Source organism: Monodon monoceros, unplaced genomic scaffold (genome assembly GCF_005190385.1).
Source record: "Monodon monoceros isolate NGI ecotype Baffin Bay Population unplaced genomic scaffold, NGI_Narwhal_1 Super_Scaffold_9, whole genome shotgun sequence".
NCBI classification, from domain to species: domain Eukaryota; kingdom Metazoa; phylum Chordata; class Mammalia; order Artiodactyla; family Monodontidae; genus Monodon; species Monodon monoceros.
This window is the reverse complement of record NW_021703786.1, coordinates 48,609,968-48,630,027: the sequence shown is the minus strand read 5'-3', so window position 1 is coordinate 48,630,027 and position 20,060 is coordinate 48,609,968. Positions and strand designations below refer to the sequence as shown.

At 62.6% G+C, this 20,060-nt stretch overlaps 2 protein-coding genes across 4 annotated transcripts in view; one reads left to right on the top strand and one right to left on the bottom strand.

Moving 5' to 3' along the window:
* Nucleotides 1-8,422, top strand: part of SPNS2 (sphingolipid transporter 2) — a 35,156-nt gene extending 26,734 nt beyond the window's left edge. The window contains exons 4-13 of one of the 2 annotated variants that reach the window (XM_029212875.1): nucleotides 1,112-1,263; nucleotides 1,487-1,553; nucleotides 2,846-2,988; nucleotides 3,292-3,444; nucleotides 3,563-3,752; nucleotides 4,082-4,147; nucleotides 5,996-6,094; nucleotides 6,175-6,338; nucleotides 6,786-6,832; nucleotides 7,390-7,616. In XM_029212875.1, coding sequence (XP_029068708.1) covers nucleotides 1,112-1,263; nucleotides 1,487-1,553; nucleotides 2,846-2,988; nucleotides 3,292-3,444; nucleotides 3,563-3,752; nucleotides 4,082-4,147; nucleotides 5,996-6,094; nucleotides 6,175-6,338; nucleotides 6,786-6,828 — 1,077 coding nt within the window. In that variant the 3' untranslated portion in view covers nucleotides 6,829-6,832; nucleotides 7,390-7,616. Of the gene's footprint in view, nucleotides 1-1,111; nucleotides 1,264-1,486; nucleotides 1,554-2,845; nucleotides 2,989-3,291; nucleotides 3,445-3,562; nucleotides 3,753-4,081; nucleotides 4,148-5,995; nucleotides 6,095-6,174; nucleotides 6,339-6,785; nucleotides 6,833-7,389 lie in introns of both variants that reach the window. The other variant, XM_029212876.1, reaches the window with a different exon arrangement.
* Nucleotides 8,423-8,445: 23 nt separating this feature from the next.
* MYBBP1A (MYB binding protein 1a) overlaps nucleotides 8,446-20,060 on the bottom strand; it is a 15,943-nt gene continuing 4,328 nt past the window's right edge. For both annotated transcript variants that reach the window (XM_029212873.1, XM_029212872.1), the window contains exons 10-27: nucleotides 18,958-19,253; nucleotides 18,210-18,320; nucleotides 17,548-17,673; nucleotides 17,189-17,356; nucleotides 16,999-17,098; nucleotides 15,268-15,364; nucleotides 15,018-15,169; nucleotides 14,582-14,668; nucleotides 14,339-14,500; nucleotides 14,083-14,253; nucleotides 13,831-13,988; nucleotides 12,525-12,777; nucleotides 12,176-12,301; nucleotides 12,020-12,088; nucleotides 11,320-11,433; nucleotides 11,007-11,108; nucleotides 9,978-10,126; nucleotides 8,446-9,803 (exon numbers count right to left, since the gene is read on the bottom strand). In XM_029212873.1, the coding sequence (XP_029068706.1) occupies nucleotides 9,239-9,803; nucleotides 9,978-10,126; nucleotides 11,007-11,108; nucleotides 11,320-11,433; nucleotides 12,020-12,088; nucleotides 12,176-12,301; nucleotides 12,525-12,777; nucleotides 13,831-13,988; nucleotides 14,083-14,253; nucleotides 14,339-14,500; nucleotides 14,582-14,668; nucleotides 15,018-15,169; nucleotides 15,268-15,364; nucleotides 16,999-17,098; nucleotides 17,189-17,356; nucleotides 17,548-17,673; nucleotides 18,210-18,320; nucleotides 18,958-19,253 (3,006 nt within the window). In that variant the 3' untranslated portion in view covers nucleotides 8,446-9,238. The remainder of the gene's footprint in view (nucleotides 9,804-9,977; nucleotides 10,127-11,006; nucleotides 11,109-11,319; nucleotides 11,434-12,019; nucleotides 12,089-12,175; nucleotides 12,302-12,524; nucleotides 12,778-13,830; nucleotides 13,989-14,082; nucleotides 14,254-14,338; nucleotides 14,501-14,581; nucleotides 14,669-15,017; nucleotides 15,170-15,267; nucleotides 15,365-16,998; nucleotides 17,099-17,188; nucleotides 17,357-17,547; nucleotides 17,674-18,209; nucleotides 18,321-18,957; nucleotides 19,254-20,060) is intronic.

Below are 20,060 nucleotides of genomic sequence, written 5' to 3'. Positions count from 1 at the left end.
ATTCTGGGATGGACTAGCCCTTCTTGAGCAAGATGTGAAATCCAGAAGCCATTAAGGGAAAATCAACAGCTTGGACAGCATCAAATTAACCAACACAAAATAAAGCTTCTGTATGATGAAACTCCCCACAAACAAAGTGGAAAGAAAGATGATGGAAAATATTTGTGACCTATCTAATAAACCTCAATTCCCATGATATAGAAAACGCTAACAGAAACCAATACAAGAAAGACAAAGAACCCAACAGAAAAATAGGCAAAGGCTGTGGGCTGCTGCTTCTCCGGGAAAGAAGCCCAGGCAAGGGGCCAGGAGAAGGAAGACTCAGAGATGGAGGGTGAGAGAGCGAATGAACTATGGAAACGAGAGGCGCAGACATGGATGGGCAGGACCAGCGACACAGAGAGAGGGCCGGGAAAGAGATGTGCAGAAACAGGGAGACCCGGAGGAGGGCTGGATGTGGGCAATGCTGGCCGGATGGGTGGTCGGGGTGGGGCCGGGGAAAAATGACCAGGCTTGGTTCTCAGGACCTGGGCAGCTGGGGGGATGGAGGGGCTGGGTCCACATCAAAGGGGTAGAACCACTGGCAGCTGGCACGGCCCCACCCTTCCCATGTAGCTGGGCTTTGCTCTTTGATGTGTGCATGGGGGAGGGGCACTGAGCCCACTGGGCTGCCCTGCCCACTCCCCATTTACACTGGGTCCTCAGTGCTGCTAGGGTCAGCCCAGCTGCCTGGTCAGGGGATGGGACACAGAGTAGGGGTGGCTTGAGGCTCCCAAGATGGGGCCAGAACCCAGGGAGGAAGTCTCCCAATGAGTCAGGGTGGCAGTGGAGACACAGGCTTACGTCGTCCCCCGCCAAACCTACAACTCTCAGCCCCTGAAAGTCCAGCTCCATCCGAGCACTGGGCCGGCTAGACCCAGTCCGACCCACTATTCAGAGGCAGGAACTGAGGCCCAGAGTGGCCTGGGGTGTAGTCGTTGCTGAGGCAGGGGTTGGGCTCCACCCTCTCTCCTGGGCCCTGCCGCGGGTAGGGAGCAAAGCGGGGAGCGGGGATGCGCAGGCAAGGGAGCAGGTGGGCCCCCCCCCCAGCGCTCTCCGCCCCTCCCCACAGCACTTCTGGCTGCTGGTCCTGTCCCGCGGGCTGGTGGGCATCGGTGAGGCCAGCTACTCCACCATCGCGCCCACCATCATCGGCGACCTCTTCACCAAGAACACACGCACACTCATGCTGTCTGTCTTCTACTTCGCCATCCCTCTGGGCAGGTGAGGATCCGGGCCGGGTCCCTTCGGATTTCTTACCACTCCCTCTCCCTGGAGTTTGGTCCTCTGCGACCTAAACACATGGGCAGGCAGCCTTGAGAAGCGCCTGGACCAGCTCCCTGGCTGGCTGGGTGGGGGCGGGGGCTGGTGGCCTCCTAGACTGGTGAGCATCCCCTGCCCCCGACGCCCTGCCCATCCCTGCCTGACCGTCCCGTCCTCTCTGCAGCGGCCTGGGCTACATCACCGGCTCCAGCGTGAAGCAGGCGGCCGGAGACTGGCACTGGGCCTTGCGGGTAAGGACACCCCCAGACCAGCCGTTGCCCAGGGTCACCCAGAGATTCAGGGACAGAGCCTCAGCCACCAGGCTCCCCACCTCGCGGGCCTGGGCTCTTCTCCTTCCGTTCACTTGGAGGTGTGAAGGGTGCCAGGCTCGCCCCACTCAGGGGCCCCAGTCTGTGAGGACGAAGGAAATTCCACGTTCATGGCGGCACTTCCTGCTGTGGCCCTGTGCTGGGGTGGGGCTGAGGCGAGACCTCTGTGTGAGGGCCCCGGGGTCTGGAGCCACTTCCTGTCCTGCAGGAGGATTCGGCACAAGTCTGCCAAGGCCCCAGGACAGTGCAATCAGAGGAAACAGAGATCCCCAGTCTTGTGAAGGAGAGGAAGCTTAAGACAAAGTGTTTTTTCCTCAAAAGCAGGAAGGAAGCAGCCTCCGTGGAATTTTTTCATGGGGGGCGGCGCATGGAGAGGAACTCCCCAGACCATGGGCTCCCAGGCCTGGTGGGGATGGGTACAGATTTCCCTGTTCTCAGGAGCTGGTGGAGGGACTGGTATATTGGAATCCAGACTCCCGAGATGTGCTCTTTCCATCTGGAGAGAGGCCTGGGGCCTTGGAGATTCTGTTCTCGGCACTGGGCAGGATGCAGGGAAGACCCAAAGGGGCTCCTGAGCCTCTGTTCTCCTGGAACCCACACGGGCCCCTCCCAAACGATAAGCTACATGCGCAGCCAGTCCCTTCTCAGTGCCCCACCACCACCAGGGTGAGGAGCTGGCCTGGGAAACTTTTCCAGACCCAGGGAGGCGGGCAGGAGCTGGTATCTGGCTCCCTGTCCCCAGGAACTCTCCTCTCCCAGTCATCATTCCATGTGTCCGCCCACCTACTTGTCTTCCTTTTGTTCCATCGATCACCCATCATCCATCACTCGTCACTCGTCACCTATCCACTCATCCATCCTCCTGTCCTTCCATGTGTTAATTCATCCACCCAGCAATCTATCCATCCATCCATCCATCCGTCTATCCATCTCTCTGACTATTCAGCCACCTGTCCTCCCTCCTCCATCCATCTGACCATCCCTCCCTCCCATCCTGCCCCTGGTCGGCACAGCCCATTTTGAGCCCCCAAGCCCCATATGCTAGCCTCACCCTCAGTGGCTTTGCCCAGTCAGGAAGGCTGAGCAGATACTAGCCCAGAGGAGGAGCCCAGGGCCCAGAGAAGGCGTGGCTGGCCTGCTCCCCCTTCCAGGTGCAGCAGAGACAAAGACGCCTGGGCGCTGGTGTCCTAACTGGGTGCACCCTGACCCACCAGGTGTCCCCCATCCTGGGCATGATCACAGGAACGCTCATCCTCGTCCTGGTCCCGGCCACTAAGAGAGGCCATGCTGACCAGCTCGGGGGGCAGCTCAAGGCCCGGACGTCATGGCTCCGAGACATGAAGGCCCTGATCCGCAAGTGAGTGCTGCTGGGAGGGGTCCGGTGGGAAGAGGGAGGGAGGGGCGCCGAGATGAGAGGACCCCAGCTTGCAGGCTGGCCCACACAGCCTGCTTGGCCAGACTCCCTGTCCACAGTGCTGGGGCTACTAGTGTTTATGATCCCTGAAGCCAGAGCCCTCAGCCCCAGAGCCCGTGGGCAAGGCATTTGAGACCTTCTGTCCCTGGGGGAAGGAGGGAGGAAAGCCTGCCGCCTGGGCCCGACCCTGCCAGCTGCGGGGATGCTGGCCCCCCGCTCAGTGTTGCTGCCCCGGCCTCTCCCCAGCCGCAGCTACGTCTTCTCCTCCCTGGCCACGTCGGCCGTGTCCTTCGCCACAGGGGCCCTGGGCATGTGGATCCCGCTCTACCTGCACCGCGCCCAAGTCGTGCAGAAGGCGGCGGAGACGTGCAGCAGCCCGCCCTGTGCGGCCAAGGACAGGTGCGGCCAGGCGGGCTCAGTGGGCGGGCGGGGATGGCGGCGGGGTGAGGGAGGCCGCCGGCCCCTCTACCCCAGCCCTGCCCTCTGACCCGTGCTGCACCGTCCTCTGTCTCCGCAGCCTCATCTTCGGGGCCATCACCTGCTTTACGGGTTTTCTCGGCGTGGTCACGGGCGCAGGAGCCACACGCTGGTGCCGCCTGCGGACGCAGCGGGCTGACCCGCTGGTGTGCGCTGTGGGGATGCTGGGCTCCGCCATCTTTATCTGCCTCATCTTCGTGGCGGCCAAGAGCAGCATCGTGGGGGCCTATGTGAGTGCGGTGGGAGTGCCAGGGTGGCGGGGCAGCTGGGCTCTGGAAGAGGAAATGCAGTCTGACTTGGGGCAGGGGGTGGGGACCCCCCCACGGGGAGGCTCCCCCACAGGGAGGCTTCAGTCCTCAGTCTGCCCCTGCTCTGTCCAGGGCTGTGGGCCTGGCTTGAAGCCTGTAGATAATCCACAAATTCCCCGTGCGCCTGACCGCCAGGAGCGGGGGGGAAGGCTTCTGGGGGCTCCCGGCCAGCAGTCAGGGTGCAGGGAGCAGCCTGGGGCCAGTGGCGGGTAGAGCGCCCCCTGATGGTTGCTCTGGTCTCTCCCGGGCAGATCTGCATTTTTGTAGGGGAGACGCTGCTGTTTTCTAACTGGGCCATCACAGCGGACATCCTCATGGTGAGGCAGGCCAAGGTTGCCTCGTGCTGACTGGGGCCTCTCAACCTCTCGGGGCAGATGGGGAGGGTGGGTGAAGGGGTGGGAGAGCCGGCTGGGCTTGTGAGGGGAGAGAGGGGATCAGAGATTTGGGGGTCTGCATCGGGGCAGGGCCTGGAATCAGAGGGTTGAGCAGGCAGAAGGGCAGGATGTGGGGACTGGGTGCGGAGGGCGATGTCTGGAGGCTCAGGTTTGTGGCCGGGAGGCTGGCAGTGCCAGGCTGGCACCAGAGTGGTGCTGTCTGCCAGGGCTCCACCCTCAGGGTCTGAGCTCCCGTGGACTCTGCCCTCCCGGCTCAGCCCGGGTTCCAGGCGCGCCTGCCCGAGTGACCGTGGCTGGGTCGGGCAGACAGAGGCCGTCTTCACGGGGCCAACAATGGGCTCCAGACCAGGCGGCCAGGGACAAAGAGCCATCTGAGCGGCGGGCGGCAGGGGCTCGTGTCCTTGGGCGGGGATGGGAGCAGCCTGGGAGGAAGCAGGAGGGGGCTGTGGCCTCGAGAACAAGCGGCAGTCTGGGACGGGGGTGGTGGAGGCGGGGCTGGCTGGTCCTGTCCTCAGTGATCCTCCAAGTCAGGGCCGGGAGAGAACTGGGAGAAGGGTATGCAGGGGACCGGCAGCGGCGAGGGTGGGAGGTGCCAGGGTGGGCCCTGGGGGCAGGGGGAGGAAGGACTCCTCATGGGGCCACCTTCAGCGCACTTGGGGTTTGGTGCCAGAATGTGGGTCAGCCTAGGAGATCAGTCTGGCTGGGCATCAGGGCCCCTGGCTAGCTCCCCTCCAGGAAGCCCGCTTGGCCCCGCCCGAGCTTCCCTGTGTATGTGCTTCACCCGGGGTGGTCTCTCTCCAGCACTGCCCCCCCTCACCCAGTCCCTGGCTAAAGGTGTGGTGGGCGGGAGGTCTGACTCAGCTCAGTGCCAGGCGGGGATCACTGCACGTGCGGGAGTGAAGGTTGGAGTGAGTTTGCCCGAATCAAGGGCCCTTGGCGGTAGGCAGGACCCCCTCCTCTGCCCCCAGCCCCAGCGGCAGCCCCAGATGAGGGTTTGGGCCCCAGGGAAATCGTGTCCCATTTTATTAAGTGTCACGGCCAAGTGACTAATTATTCCTGGAAATGGGGCCACGCAATCCAGGTCTCCCCTCCCCCCCAGTAACTGGGTGCCCGGTGGGCACTGGCTGCTCTCAGACTGTCCACAAAGGCTGGGGCTCTGACTAGATGAGGAAGTTGAGCTCGGGGGCAGGGGGCTGCCCAGGGCACCCACTGAGGTGGCTGCTGCCCGCCCCCTGCTCCTCTGCCACCAACCCCTCTGTCTGACCTTGGCCCGCCCAGCTTTGGAGCTGCAGCCCCTGTGGGTCAGGGCCTGCTTGGTCCGGCGGGGGTTCTGGGGGCCCAGCAGCTCCGGCAGTCCGTGCTGGGGGTAAAAGTGGAGGCTCTTCTAGGCAGGGTCCTGCTTCCCCCCCATCACCCATCCCAGCCAGCCCAGGCCTTGGCAGGTCCCCACGGAGGCGAAACCAAGATGGGTCTTTAGCTTGTGGGGAGGTGAGGGCAAGATTGAGGCCAGGGTTCTGGTCCCAGGGTTGCCACATGCGATCCCTGTGCCCGGTGCACTTGGCTCCCCGCCAAGGGCCAAGTGCCGACGCTAAGGCAGCCTGGTCTCAGAAGCTGGGGAGGAGGGGGTGAGGGCCCAGGAGAGCAAGTCGAGACACCAGGGCAGGAGCGAGTCTGAGGCCACGGGAGATTGAGAAGTGTCGTGACCCCTGGGCTGAGGCCAGGGGGACACAGCTGACTCTGCTGGCCTCTGACCTGCTGCCTCTCGCCCAGTATGTGGTCATCCCCACCAGACGGGCCACCGCTGTTGCCCTGCAGAGCTTCACCTCCCACCTGCTGGGGGATGCCGGAAGCCCCTACCTCATCGGCTTTGTGAGTACTGGGGGTGGGGTTGGGTGGGGTGCAGGGCTCTGGAAGGCGGCCCCGCCCTAACATCCACCCCCATCCCACAGATCTCCGACCTGATCCGCCAGAGCACCAAGGACTCCCCGCTCTGGGAGTTCCTGAGCCTGGGCTACGCCCTCATGCTCTGCCCCTTCGTCGTGGTCCTGGGTGGCATGTTCTTCCTGGCCACCGCGCTCTTCTTCCTCAGCGACCGCGCCAAGGCTGAGCAGCAGTGAGTGTGGGGGTGAGGGTGGGCTTGCTGCCTGCTGGGACAGGAGGGAGTGGGTGGGTCATCTGGCTGACAAGGTCCCCGCCTCCACGCCTTCCCGCCCTCCAGATGCTGCCTCCATCACAAGAGGGAGCCCAGGGTGGCCCCGGGGCGTTTGTGGTGGTTCTAGGTGGGTTTTTCCCTGGAATGAATGGTTTTCAGGATTGGGGCTCTGACCCTGCTTTTTCCTCTCATTTTCTGACTTCTTTCTCCTCTCTTTACTCCTCTCTCTCTCTCTCCCTCCCTCTCTCCTCTCCCCACTCCTGGGCTCTCCCACCTCCCCCTGGGGCTGACGAGGTCCCTGCCCAGCACATCCGGTCCGCCGGCCCCCGCGATGCGATGCGCCAGAGCAGTGCCCGGGCCAGGCCCCCGCTGATCTGCCACCTTGACCCCCACCCGTCTCTCCCCCAGGGTGAACCAGCTGGTGATGCCGTGTGCATCTGTGAAAGTCTGAGGCAGTGAGTGTGGTTCCGGGGGGCTGGGGGTGAGAATCCTTGCAGGAGGGCAGAGGCAGGGTTAGTGGAGGGGGAGCACGCAGCTCACCGTGGAATGGGTGTTCTGGAAGCAGGAGCAGCTCCTGCGTCACTCCTGCCTGAGCACATCCCAACCCTGGGTTTGGTCCTCTTCCTGATGAAATGTTGCCCGAATTGACCAGTGGACCCATGGGAGGGGGGCAGCTCCCCCTTCCTTCCTCAGAAGGGCTGGGGGCATAGGTCAGGGTGGGGACTGGCCAGGAACTCCCTGCTCGGTTCTGGACTCTGTCCTCCCGAATCCTCCTAGAGGTGCCAGGGCCTGACTCCTCCTTGGACCTTCCTCTGGGCCTGGCCTCTGGGGGCTGCAGCTTCCCGGCAGTGCGAAATCCAAGGTCACTGCCCCACGCCTTGGCTCCAGTAGATCCACACCCTTCATGCTACCAGAGCCCCAAGAAAGGCCTGTTTCTCCCCATAGGGAGGATGGTGAAAGAGGGAAGCTCTGGAATGGGCTCCGCACCTGACCTCTGACCCCCTCCCTCCAGGTGCTACTGGGATAATGAAGAACCCTGGCTCCTACCTAGTCTGGGAGGTGTCCCCCGACGCCCTGGCCCCGTAGGGCTGTCCCGAAGCTTTCCATGTGACCCACAGCTGGGTGCCCACCGGCTCTGGTCTGGGACTGCTGAGTGGCCTTGGCTCCAAGAAGCTGTGTCCTCAACTAACCTGGAAGGCTGTGTGTGCTGGAACCATACGCTGGGACAGACCCCCAGGCCTGGGTCTGGGCTGCAGGGGCCCTGGGCCCCAGGAAGACGACAGCCCACTGTGGGTATGTGGGGAGAGGCCGGCCTGTCCCCAGCTTATGTGATCCTGGGGCAGTCTCTGCCCTCCCCAGACTCTGGGGCCGGGGGGCTGGACTTTCCCGCACAGCTTGCTGGGCAAGGCGTCAGCTGCAGCTTTGAAGACACGACAACCCCTGGACTGCACAGAGGAGAGGTGGCCCAAGCCTCAGGGCGGCACTTCCGGCTCTGAGGCTCCCTGAAGCGCCTGGGGTGTGAGGACTGCAGCCTGTCAGCTGGGCCTCTGACCTTGTGGACGTTGGACTCAACCTGGCAGAGCCGGGCACCCAAGCTGCTGGTCGCTCTGGAGGACATCTGTCTCTGCTGCCTTGGGCTGGCTGTCAGCTCGGAGATCTCCCAGGTGGGGGACCATCCTGACAGGGAGCTGGCATTACCAGGAGTGAAGGCCCTGGTGGCAGCTACACCCCACCTGTGCCCCAGGCTTGAGACCTTTGAGGGTTCCCCATGCCTACAGGGCTCCTTGGATCCACCATAGCACCCCCACCCCCCAGAAGCCAGGAATGAACTGACTCTGGCCCGCAGGCTGGGCCCTTTCCAGGGGCAGCGCCCAGGGGACAATTCCCAGAATCTGTGGGGCAGCAGCCAGAGCTCTGGCCGTCAGAGGAAGCTTCCTGGCCCAGGGCCGAGCCTGGTGGGAGCTGAGGCACATCGGGACAGGCCAACGCCCAGAGCCACCTCCACACAGACATCTGCTGCTTTCAAATGCAGCCCCTTCCGGACTCCCCCCCCCCCCCCCCCGCCAACCTCTCGCCAGCCCCCCAGCTTCCCCCGTGGAGCTCATCACATCCCCTCTGCGTCACACACTCCCTCCCGGTACCGCTGCTGGAATCAAGGTGGTTCTGGTCTCGGTGGCCCCGTGTGGCCAGCAGGAGACCCTAAGAGCCAGCCAGCTTAGTGCTTTCTGCCCACAGTTGAATGGCTGGCGTGGCTTCAATGGTGAGGAAGTTAGTGGAGTAGCCCCTCCCCACCAAGCTCTGGGGCACCCTGGGTGGGGGGCTAACCAAGGGGTGGGCTTCCCCCAAAGACCAACTCAACTGGGGCCCCAGCAATGTTTTCTTGTTGTACAAGAACCAGGTCCAAGTGTTGCTTCCTCTTCCTTCCGGAAGCCAAACTGCTCCTTTATTTTTTAGAGCTGCTCATTGTGAATCTCAGAGTCTTAAGAGAGAAGCCAAATATATTCCTCTTGTAAATGAAGAAATAAAGATATTTAAGTCACGCCCCAGTGGCTCCCGCAGGAAAGCAGCCTGGGGGATATGAGGCATGGTCACACTTGTACCCCACCCGCCCGATACCAGAGCCCTGGGCCTGGCCCACACCGCTTGGGGAGCCAAGGTCCCAAGCGTGCTCTGTGCCTGAGAGCAGCGGCAGGGCCGAGCCCAGGGCTGGGGTCTCTGAGGCCACGCCTGCTGGGGCAGGACCTACTAGCAGGCTGGCAGCAGACCTCCCACCCCCGGCGCAGAAGGTAGAATCTCAGACAGTGGCTTGTGTATTAAAATCGCGGTGAAAAAATAGGAGTCTCTAGGGCGGATGGGGACACTCACAGCTTTTTCGCCTTCTTCAGCTGCCCCTTCTTCTTGACCCCGCTCTGGAGGAGGCTGGGGCTCCTGCTGGCCAAAGACAATCTGGCCTTTCTCCGAGGCAGTGCGGACTGCGGCGACTTGCCTGAAACCCCCTTTTGGGGCAGATTCTTCTGACGCTTTTTGGCAGCAGGCTCCTTGGGGGACTCAGGAGACAAGGGGGTGGCTCTGCTCACCTGGGACAGCTTCCGATTTTTCTTCTGCAGCTTTGGGGTCTTGGCGGGGCTGCTGGGGCTTGTGGCAGGGGGGTCTGGGGTCGGAATCTTGGAGGCAGGCAGCCCCTGCGCCTGGGACTGGGCTGGGCCCTTGCGCTTGATCTTCCTCTTCCTCTTGCCAGTGCTGGGGGGCTGGTCCCCACTGGCGGCTGCGGGCTTGGCCGCCTCCTCCTGCGTGGCGCCCTCGGACTTGCGTTTCTTACGCTTCTTGGTCTCTGGCAAGAACCCCTTTTTCTTCCGCTTCATGCTAATGGGGCTCTGCGTGGCCTTAGGGACTTCCTTGGCATCCTTCTTCTCTGACTTGGGACGCCTGGGAGGAAGTGAGCAAAGGAAAGAAGTATGTGGTGAGGGCAGGGTTGACCTCCGCGTCCGTGGTCCCCAAGCGGCCCAAAGCTCCCACACTGCGGTGCACACATCAGGACGTGTGTGACGTGAGGGTCTTCCCAGCCCCCCCAAGGTGGGGGCCCCCTCTCCCCGAACGTACTGGACTCCGAGGAACTTCATGGCCTGCCAATAGAGATCGTACAGGCGGCTGGAGCCGGCCGAGGGCGCCCCCTGCTGGAGCCCCTGCTGCGGCCTCAGCTGTCGGCGCTGCAGCACGCCCAGGACAGCGGTCAGGTCCATCGTCAGCTTCTGCAGCGGGGCAGGAAGGCTGTGGCTGCAGTGGTGACATGGGGCAGGGCCTGCCTCTCCCTGGCCCCTGTCCTCCCACCCTTGCCCGGTGAGAGCCACTCTGTGAGCCCACCCCCTCCTGGACCCTCAGCCAATCCTGCCTGTACATCCCCGGTCTCTCTCGCATTGCAGGGAAAAAAAGAGCCCCAGGTGCCATGTTCCGTTCTCTTCCCACAGCCCAAAGGCCCGCCCACCTGCGGGGTGCCCCATGCAGTGACCTCAGGGTTGCCAATGCCTTTCCTCCTATCTCCCCCTCCCCGTCACATACTGAATGGGTTGTTTTTCAAATCCACTGGCTTCCAGAACACCCCTCTCTCTCCTGGCTTTTTACTACCCCTCTGAGCGTGGCTTCTCAGGTCCGCTTGCCGCTCGGCAAGGCCCTGGCCCTGTCTGCTCCCTGCAGCCTCCTCTTGGAAGCTTATCCCGCACTTGGGCTTTGATCAAGTGTCTCCGCTAAGAACCCCCAAACCTCTTCCTCTGGGCCATACTGGAGGAACCAGAGCCTTGCCCACAGCGGCCCCTTGAGTGTCTCACGCTCCACCCACCCGGCCCGCCTCCAAAGGCCCAGAAACCCGTGCCCCGCGCTCACAGCCGCGTCCTCCCATGGTCGCCAGCCCTCCCAGCCCCTTCTCGGCTTTCTTACTGGAGCAGAGGGACAGCCCCCGGCTCACCTCACCCCGGCCAGGCACTGGCTGTGGCACCCTCGCCCCTCACACGAAGCCCAGATTCCTGACCCTAGCGTCCAGAACCTTCCCCACCTGTCTCCCCACCTGCCCCCTCACCTCTGCTCAGACTGCCTACCCTGCCTACGTGGTGCCCTCCCTCCCGCGCCCATTCTCACCTCGTGATGGATGTTCCTGAAGAGAACGTTGAGCAGCTCCAAGGAAGACAGCTCCTTCTGGCGCCCTGACTTGGTCTCGGCCTCACCCAGCGTCCGCAGGGTCTAAGGAGAAGGCAGCCAGGCTGAGCCCCTCCAGAGAGCTGCCCAGAGCCTTGCTGTTGCCCACACGAAGAGATTAGGGCGCCGAGGAGAGAAATGCCTCCTTGGGGGGACCCCCAACCCACCCCCAGGCGCAGGGTCCAGCAACCCTTGCCCCTTGGTTCCCAGAGCACCACTGCCAGTGGGCGGGGGAGCGAAGCCCCGTGGCTGTTACCTCAGTGACCTTCGCCAGGATCTGGTCCAGCAGCTGCTCCCACTCGGGGTCCTTAAAGCACAGCCTCAGCTCCCGCGTGGGCACGGTCTTCTGGAGCAGCAGGCAGGCCTGGGCCTGGGGAGGGGCGGGTGGAGAATGGGGTGACCAGGAGGCTCGGCACGCTGGGCCAGGGCTGAGGGAACCGCAGGGGGACCCCACGAGCTCCAGGAGCCTGCTGGGCACTAGAATAGGCCACGCGGGAGGCGCTGTCGCCACAGAAGCTCTAGGCTCGGCCCTCACCTGCCCCTGCCCCTTCTTCTCAGGCAGGTGGGAGAACCGAGGCCTGGGGGGCAGCCAGGGCTGTCAGCCGGACAGGGTTCCTGGCCCTCCACTCACTCAGTGCGTCTTCCTCCTGCGTCTCCAGCCCCCTCGTCCCACCCCTGGCCCCAGGCCTACACCCATCAGCCTGGGGCTTCCTCTGCGCAGGTCAGAGCACGGTCTCTGAGGAGCTGGTGGGCTCGGGCCACACAGGAAGGGCCCCCCAGCCCCAGCTACTCTGGGCCTACAGTGGGGGCGGGGCTGGCCAGGTCGGAGGGGCAGGGCCCACCCTCTGGCCCGCCCAGGGTAGCATTCCCAGGCCTCACAAATAGCTAACCAGCCAGCCAGGAGTCGAGCGAGTAATTCAGACAAGTCCTCAGCTGGGATCTGGGAAGCCCCTTACCTGATGGCGGGGCCGCGTGTGGCTTGCCACGTGCTCGACCACGATGGGGAGCAGGTTCTTACAGAGCATCTGCGGAGGGAGTGACGGGCTGTGAGCTAGGCTGTGAGGACTGGGCCGAGCAGGGGCCCAAGGGGGCGGCCTGGCACTACAACTCACCGGGTGCCGGGAGAAGAGGCTGAGGAACATGGGAGCTGTGAGCGGGCTGCTGCGCTTGGTCAGGAAGGAGCTCAGTGCCGATGAGTAGATCGGGGTCACGAGGCTCAAATCCAAGCAGCTGGCAGCCTGCACCATGTGAGAGAGAGCTGGTGTGATGCCAGGGAGAGGGGGCCCTGGCATGGGAGCAGAGCCTGGGCTGCCTTCAGAAGGCTGAAAGCTGGGTCCCGGGGAAGGCACAGCCTCAACTTCCCATCTGTGAAATGGGCAGATGGTCCCGCCGCCTCCTGGGACTGGCTCCCACCGGCTTGGACTTTCCAAGCTGAGCCTTCCCGGGCCAGCGCCTGCTCACCTCTGGGCCCTGGGGCTGGGTGCCGGTGTCAGTGGCGGCTTTCTCCTTCTTCTGGGCCTTGCAGGTGGACTTGCCCACAGTGTTGCCCTTTAGGACCCGGAGCAGGTAGAGGGAGGCGTTGAAGTAGTAGAGGCAGACGGAGGAGTCAGCCTGGCGACCGGCCTGCTGCACCAGCCGCTCCAGCTGGGCGTACAGAGTCTCCACGCGGTCGCCCACGTTGCGGCAGTAATGCCGGGAGCGGCACAGGTGGTGCCTGGCGGGGGAGAGCGGGGTGGGGGTGGTCACGATGTTACCCCCCCCCCGCCCCACGGCAGGGCCAAGCCCCAGAGTAGGGACGCCGGGTCCCATTTCACAGGCAGGAAACAAACACCTGAAGAAAGGGGTCTAACCAAGGGTGCAGGGGCAGGCCCGGGACCACATGCAGATGGGCTCTGAGAAGAAGCCGGAGGGAAACCAGCTCCCTGGGTGAGGCTCCACCACGGGCCAACACCCCGACCTGGCCACAGCCCCATCTACACCCACCCCCCGGGGGATGGTGGCTTCCAGGCTCTTTGTAAGACACAAACCAGGGCCTGCGCGCTCAGTACCCTTCGGGCCTGGGCCGAGTGGGAGGGAGAACTAGATGAGAGCGTGGGACCTGGGCCTGCAGGGGGCGTGAGCGGGGGCTGCGCTGTCCACCGCCCCTCCCCACCTGCTCTGTGCCACACACTCGGCACGAGTCCTTAGGCCTCTCTGTCTCCACCACCTCCTCTGCCCTCCAGAAGACAGGGAGGGCTCGACCTGCCACGCTGCGCCAACTCTTGCTGGGCTCCCTGCTCTAGCACCACCCACTCGCCCGCCTCCTGGCTGCAAATGCCTCCGAGGCTCCCAATACTGCGAGGGCCGGGCCACGAGGCCTCTCGCCTCTGCTGCGCCTGACCGGCTCCCGTGTGACACGTGTGGACACGCCTTTCCGCCCCGCCTGTGGCCTCTGAGCCTGAGGAGCTCCCTGCACTGCCTAAACTTCTCCCAGGTGGCCTTCCCTGGCACCTCAAGCCTGGGTTAGGTGCCCCTACTGTCTCCCATCCAGCCCCTGCCACAGGCCCAGAATGTCGCCGCTGGACGCCCTGTCGGGTTTCCCAGCCTCAGTGACCCCGAGGGCAGGGATGGGACTGGGGGCCCCGTGCTAAGGGCTGCAGAACACACGGGCGGGGCAGAGCTGCGTGAGACTTCCTGAATGATGCGGGCCCCCGGGGCTCCCAGCTCCTACCCTTCCTACCCAGGAAACCCCAAAGGCGCGGCTCCCCGGGGGCCCGCCCGCGCTCACATGAAGATGCGGGCCGTCTTGTGCAGCAGGTCCTGCTCCTGCTTCGTGCTGCTGGTGCGCATGCTGCGCCGGATGACGTGCAGCAGCGGCTCGAGCACCTCCAGGACCAGGGGGTTCTCGGGCTGCTTGGTCACCAGCACCTCGATCAGGTCTAGGACCTGTAGCCGGGAAGGGTGGGCTCAGCCAGGTGTGGGGACGGGAGCAGAGGGAGACTGGATGGAGGGTGGGGGTGGGGCCGCCTAGCGGGCTCACCCTGATCTGGAAGCCCCGTCGGAGTGCCTTCTCCTTCTGTAGCTTGTTCTTCTCGTCCCTCCGGGCCTGGATGCGCAGCTTCTGCTCGGCAAAGAGGCTGGCCAAGTTCTTGTCCAGGGCCATCATGGCCTCATCCCCCAGCTCGTCGTCGTCCTCGCCGTCAGCTCCGCCCTGAGGAACAGATGCCCCGTGAGCGGCCCGGCCTCGTGCAGGAGACGCACACGGACGCAGGACCCCCAGCCCGGCTCCTGCTCACCAGCGCCTTCCCTGCCTGCAGCACCGCCTGCAGCTGCTCCCGGAAGCCCTGGGCCACGTCCCCGTCCCGCTCCTCCTCGTCGCTCTCCTCCTCGTCGCTCTCCTCCTCCTCGCTCTCCGAGTCTTCATTGCCCTTGTCCTCGCCGTCGTCCGAGCTCTCGTCCTGTGGGTGGGCCACGCATCATGCCTCTCCACCACGCACCGCGTGTCCGCCCGCCCACCCCCGCCCCTCGCTGGCACGTACCTCCGCATCCCCCAGCAACTGCCGCTCAGAGGCATCTGTAACCACCACGTTGTCGTCCTCATTCTGGCTCTCCTCGGGGTTTAGCACCTGCCGGGATTCCCAGATAGCTGACGCATCTGTTGGCCCGGCCCCTTCACCCACCTCAGACCCCTGGGCCCTCTCACCTGCCTTCCCTGACCATGGCCGTCCAGTCTCGGCCAAAGGTCCCCATTTCAGGGAGGAAGATGGAGCCCAGGAGAGAAAGCCACTCCCTCCAGTGCCTCCATGATAAACCCCGTCAGCTCTTGGCAAACCCAGGGTCAGCGTGCACAGCAGGAGGCCCCCAACCACCCTGCAGGTTACAGTCAGGACAAGGTGGCAATGAGGCAGCCCTAGTGCAGCCCAGCGCTTGGAGAGCCCCATCCCGGGACCCATTTCCCCAAAGGCCCCAACTTACATCCAGAATGAGCTGCAGGGCACGTGGAGTCAGGTGGGAGCAGATGTGGCTGAACACACTTCGGGCCACCTGGCGCATCAGGTGGCTGGGCTGGGCCAAGAGGGCCAGCAGGATCTCCAGCAGCACCTCCACCCACGGCGGCTCCTGCGGGTCTGTGAGCAGGGAAAGGGCTGAGTCTGGGCAGGGCACCAGTGCCCCATGCTGGGTCCCTATTGCCTGCCCCCCCCACCCCCCCGGGACGATGACCCACTGGTGGCCTTGGAGCGGGTCCGACGGGGCTTCTCCCCCAGGCTCTTTTTGATGCAGGTCTGGATGTCGCCCAGGAGGTCACAGCTCTCTGTGGGGGACTGTGCAGGACAGGACAGAAATCAGGAGCCAGGCCCCATTCCCAGCCTTTGCTGCGCCAGAAGAGGGGGTGGCCAAGTGGGAGAAGCTGGCATCTGAGGCCTAGAAGACTCCAGACTGCCCTGGCCAGTCACCCTCACAACCCAGAGCAGAGGATCCCAGCCAGACCCCAGGGGCAGCCCAAGAGCTGATGACCTTTTACACGTAACACGCAGGCACGGGGTCTGAGCGCCCTCAGAGACCGTGAAGCCCAACCTGCCCACTGATGCCAGAGCAGTGGAGAGCCTGACAAGGCTGGCCTGGTCAGGATCACAGGGCACCAGCAGGTCCCAGCCTCCTGATTTGCAGTTCTAGATTTCTCCTCCCACACCAGGCTCGACATTGCTACAGAGAAAGACCTGAAAATCATTGATCTTAACAAATTTAAACCCATCTTGATAGGGGAATAAGCCCAGACTCCAGCCACCGACCGGTGAGTTGAAAATAACCTGTGTGACTGTCGGTACCAAAAAGGCAGACTTTCCCCCATAATGCAGCAGGGCAGCGTCAGTATTGGGGGCAGGGTTGGTGGAGTGAAGGCCAGAACAGGGCCCAAGCCCTGGCCATCTTTGCCTCCAGCTTCCTGGCTGTGGCTGGGTACCTTTTACCCAAGTCAAGCTCGGAGGTCCCAGGGTCTGGGTAGGCCCCTCAGAGGCCCAGTGCCAAGCATTGGAAGGGGCATCGAGACCGATCGTTATCCACACAGCTCATCTACGAGCTGGGCTGAGTGCCCAAGACCTGGAAGCAAAAACCTCAGCCAAGAGGCCAGAAGGGAGTCCCATCTCCTCAGACTACTCAAGACCTGAAGCAGCCCCACAAGAGCCAGCCCACACAACGCAAGAGGAAAACCTTCAGAGAAACCAGGGCTCAGAGCCGGGAAGAAACCACGAGGGTCAAAAGAGCTGCCGGCACTAAACTCCAAACGTGGTCAAAGTTTCTTGGTAGAAAGAATAGAAAAAGAGACAAAGCTGGTTCTAGAGGACCTGTCATGAGAAAGCGTATGAGTGACAATGTGAGGAATATAGTGACAGGGCACAGAACCCCACGTGGGGAGCACCAGACAGAAACACGCTACCCTCAACCCACTACTATGGATTCTGGAAGTGTGCGAGTCAGACAGAAAAATCAGGACCCCGCTTCTAATTGACCACTGACAGACAGAAGAACTGCCCCCATCAGTGACTGGTATGCCCAGAGCCAGAGCCCCTCTTCTTTACATCTATCACCTCTGGTCAGTAAGGCAGTTTTGGGAGGTCCTGTGGGACAGTGGAGTCAGATCCCTATGTTTGAATCCTAGCCAACAGCTGTATGGCCTGGGGTAAGTTACTCTACCTAAATCTGTTACCACACCTGTCAAAAAGAAGATGTGGCTGCCTCAAAACTGTGGGGATTACAAACAAAGGACACTGCCTGGGAAAGCTCAGGATGTAGCTGGGGCCCAGTAAGTGGATGCAGTGATTTTGTCCTTGGGCTATATAATTCCAGGCCGGAGCAGTCAGCCTAGGAAACCTGCCAACTTCAACACTCTCCAGGAGAGGAGAGCCTCTCCTGGCCACCGCGGACCCCAGGTAACCCCTTCCCTTCCAGGCCGCCATACCTTGAAGAGGTGTATGCCCACCAGGAGTAGCAGGTGCTGGAAGGCAGTGGCCTTGGCCTCTGAGGACTGGGCCTCCAGTTCTTTCAGAGTCTTCAGAGTCCTGGGTGAGACGGGCACACCCTCAGGCACTGTGGCCAGCGTCAGTACCCCAGAGTGTCCCACCCATGCTGTGGCAACTGCACCCTCTCACCGGTCCCAGGCCTGGCGCTGCTGCGTGGTGAAGGCCACCAGGGGAACCACGTTGCGGCTGTGGCTCAACAGCAGGTCTGCGAACCGCACCAGGTGGTAGGTCCAGGGCTGCCCGTCCTGCGTCTGCCCCGGCGCCTGCCGGAACTGCGTGCTGAGAGTCTGCAGCAGGCTGGTAGGGGCGGGGGCGGGAGCGGGGTCACAGGCTGGGCTGGTGAACAAGGCCACACCCCCCCAGCCCCACACTGTGACCCACTGGAACTCACTGGGCCGCAGCTTCAAACTGGAGGGAGTAGCGCCCCGAGGCCACCTTCCTGCCCGCTCGCCCACCCTCAGACCTCTCCCAGGCTGCCCAGCACCCACCTGAAGAAGGCACTGCCCACCACCTCCCGGGTCCGGCTGTCCAGGGGGTGAGAGAAGTGCTGCTCGGTCTCAGGGATCTGGGACATGGGCTTCTTTGTCTCGAAGAATGAGTGGAAAAAACAAAACCTGGGGAGGGAGGGAGGGAGAATAACCCGTATTACCCTCAGTCAGTGCCACTTCTGACCAGCCCATCCTCGGGCCCTCACCGAGGGCCTGGTGCCAGGTGGCAACGATGAGAGAACGGACATTTCTCAGGTCTGGATCCCCAGCAGAACAGAGCCCAGGCCGGACTAGGGAGAGGACCAGCATCCCTCCCTCACAACCAAGATGTGAGGCTGTGTGGCCTCGGCCAGGGAACCACCGCTTCTGCCTCTCTTGGGGCTGCAGGGAGGGTGGGAGGGGCGCCTGGCAGATGCAGAGGCGAGGACCCCCCAAAACTGCCGACGCGCAAAGGCGTCTGGGGAGGGTGGAGCCAGCCCAAGCCTCTACGGTCCCCCCTTCCGAGGGTTCCCCCAAGGAATTCCCCTAAATCTCCTCCTGCCTAAGGGGCAGGGACAACTTGACCCCCAGGCTCCTGGCTCCAGGGGGACCCAAACTAGGATCAGACAAGAGGCCGCTGCACCCGTGGGGAGTTGGGGTTCAAGCACATCCCATGACGATACCTGGCCACCTCCTCAATCAAGGCCTCCTCCTTCTCCGCGTGCAAGTTGTCCACGATGCTGACCAGGCGGAAGATGATCCACTTCCGTAGCCGGAACACGGCTCGCTCAGGCCTGTGGGCAGGAGGCAAGTCCGGAAGCCGTTTAGAGATGGTGAAAACAGTGCCCCCTTGCCCCGTCTTGGAGACAGGAAAACCAATCAAGATCCCCCAACGCCCTTATCACCAGCACGGGGCCACATATGAGAAAACCGAGGCCTTTAACAACGAAGGCTCAGGGGCTTCCCTAGCAGTGCAGTGGTTAAGAATCCGCCTGTCAACACAGGGGACACGGGTTCGATCCCTGGTCCAGGAAGATCCCACATGCTGCAGAGCAACCAAGCCCGTGCACCACAACTACTGAGCCTGCGCTCTAGAGCCCACGAGTGACAACTACTGAGCCTACGTGCCATAACTACTGAAGCCCACTTGCCTAGAGCCCGTGCTCCGCAAAAAGAGAAGCCACCGCAATGAGAAGCCTGCGCACATCAACGAAAAGTAGCCCCTGCTCGCCACAACTAGAGAAAGCCCGCGTGCAGCAACGAAGACCCAACACAGCCAAAAATAAGTAAATATGTATATATATTATATATAGAAAAAGAGTGAAGGCTTAGATCTTCCCCACCTCTCCCCGCTTGGGGAACCACGGTACCATGCGAGGGAGGGTCCAGGCCTTTGGGGCCAGCAGGCCCTTCCCCACCAGGCCCACTCACCCGTGGAACAAAGCGTCCTGGGCTTTCTTCTGGTTGTTGGTGCTGAAGTCCACCAAGGAGTCCAGGTTGGGCTGGAGAAACATGTCCCGCAGCCAGGCCACGTAGCCCTTGAGGGCGGGGAGACTCAGGAACTGCATGACCCGCCAGAAGGTAGGCACGACGGGGAGGCCCTGGTTGGTGACGGACGTGAAGCCCACCACCAGGGCCAACTGCCGCTCGGGGTCATCCTGGCAGCCCTTCAGGAAGGCCCCCACGTACTCATTCATCTCTGGAGCAAACTTGAACTGGCTCGGGAGCTGCGAGAGTTGGGCACAGCACCGGGGTCACCAGCCAGGAGGGATCCAACAGTGCCCCAGCTTCTTCCACAACAGGCTATACTGAGGCCCAGGAAGCACCCTCCCTTGAACCAGCTGGGTTGCCCAGGCGCCCCAGAGTTTAATCTTTGTAACAACCCTTTGCCCTGGGCCCCTCTGCTCTGCAGATGAAGAAAACGAGGCACAAAAAAGCTTGCAAGTAACTTCTGAGGGTCACAGGGCTCCAAGTGGTGCAGCTGGGATCCGGCTCCAGTCAGTCTGGCCCCCCAGTCAGTGCTCTTAACCACTGGTCTGTACTTTCTAAGCCTGTCCTTCACCCAGGAGAGAGGAACAGCAGCTCTCCAAAGCTGGTTGTAAAGATGAAATGAGCTACTAACAAACCCAGCAGCACTTCCTGTGAACAGGGCACTGCTTTAAGCGCCTGTGGACAACATTAGCCTGGTTATCCTCACAATGACTGAGGAAGGTCCTGCTCCTCTCATCTCACGGGCAAGCAGAAGCAGGCACAGAGAAAGGAAGCAAGCTGCGGAAGGGTCACACAGCTGCGGTGGAGTCAGGAAGGGAACCTGGCCGACCCAGGTCCGGGATTCCGTGCTCTTAACCACCAATTGGTTCTCCTGTGGAGCACTTAGCTTAGTGTGGGGTGCACAGACTGCTCAAAACAGCATCGGTGATGACGGCCGTTCTCACTGTAGCACTAGCTGGGGGTGGAGGGAGGTCTGGACAGACTGCTGGTGGGGTATATAGAGGCGGGGGAGGGGTACACAGCTATAGAGGCGGGGGAGGGGT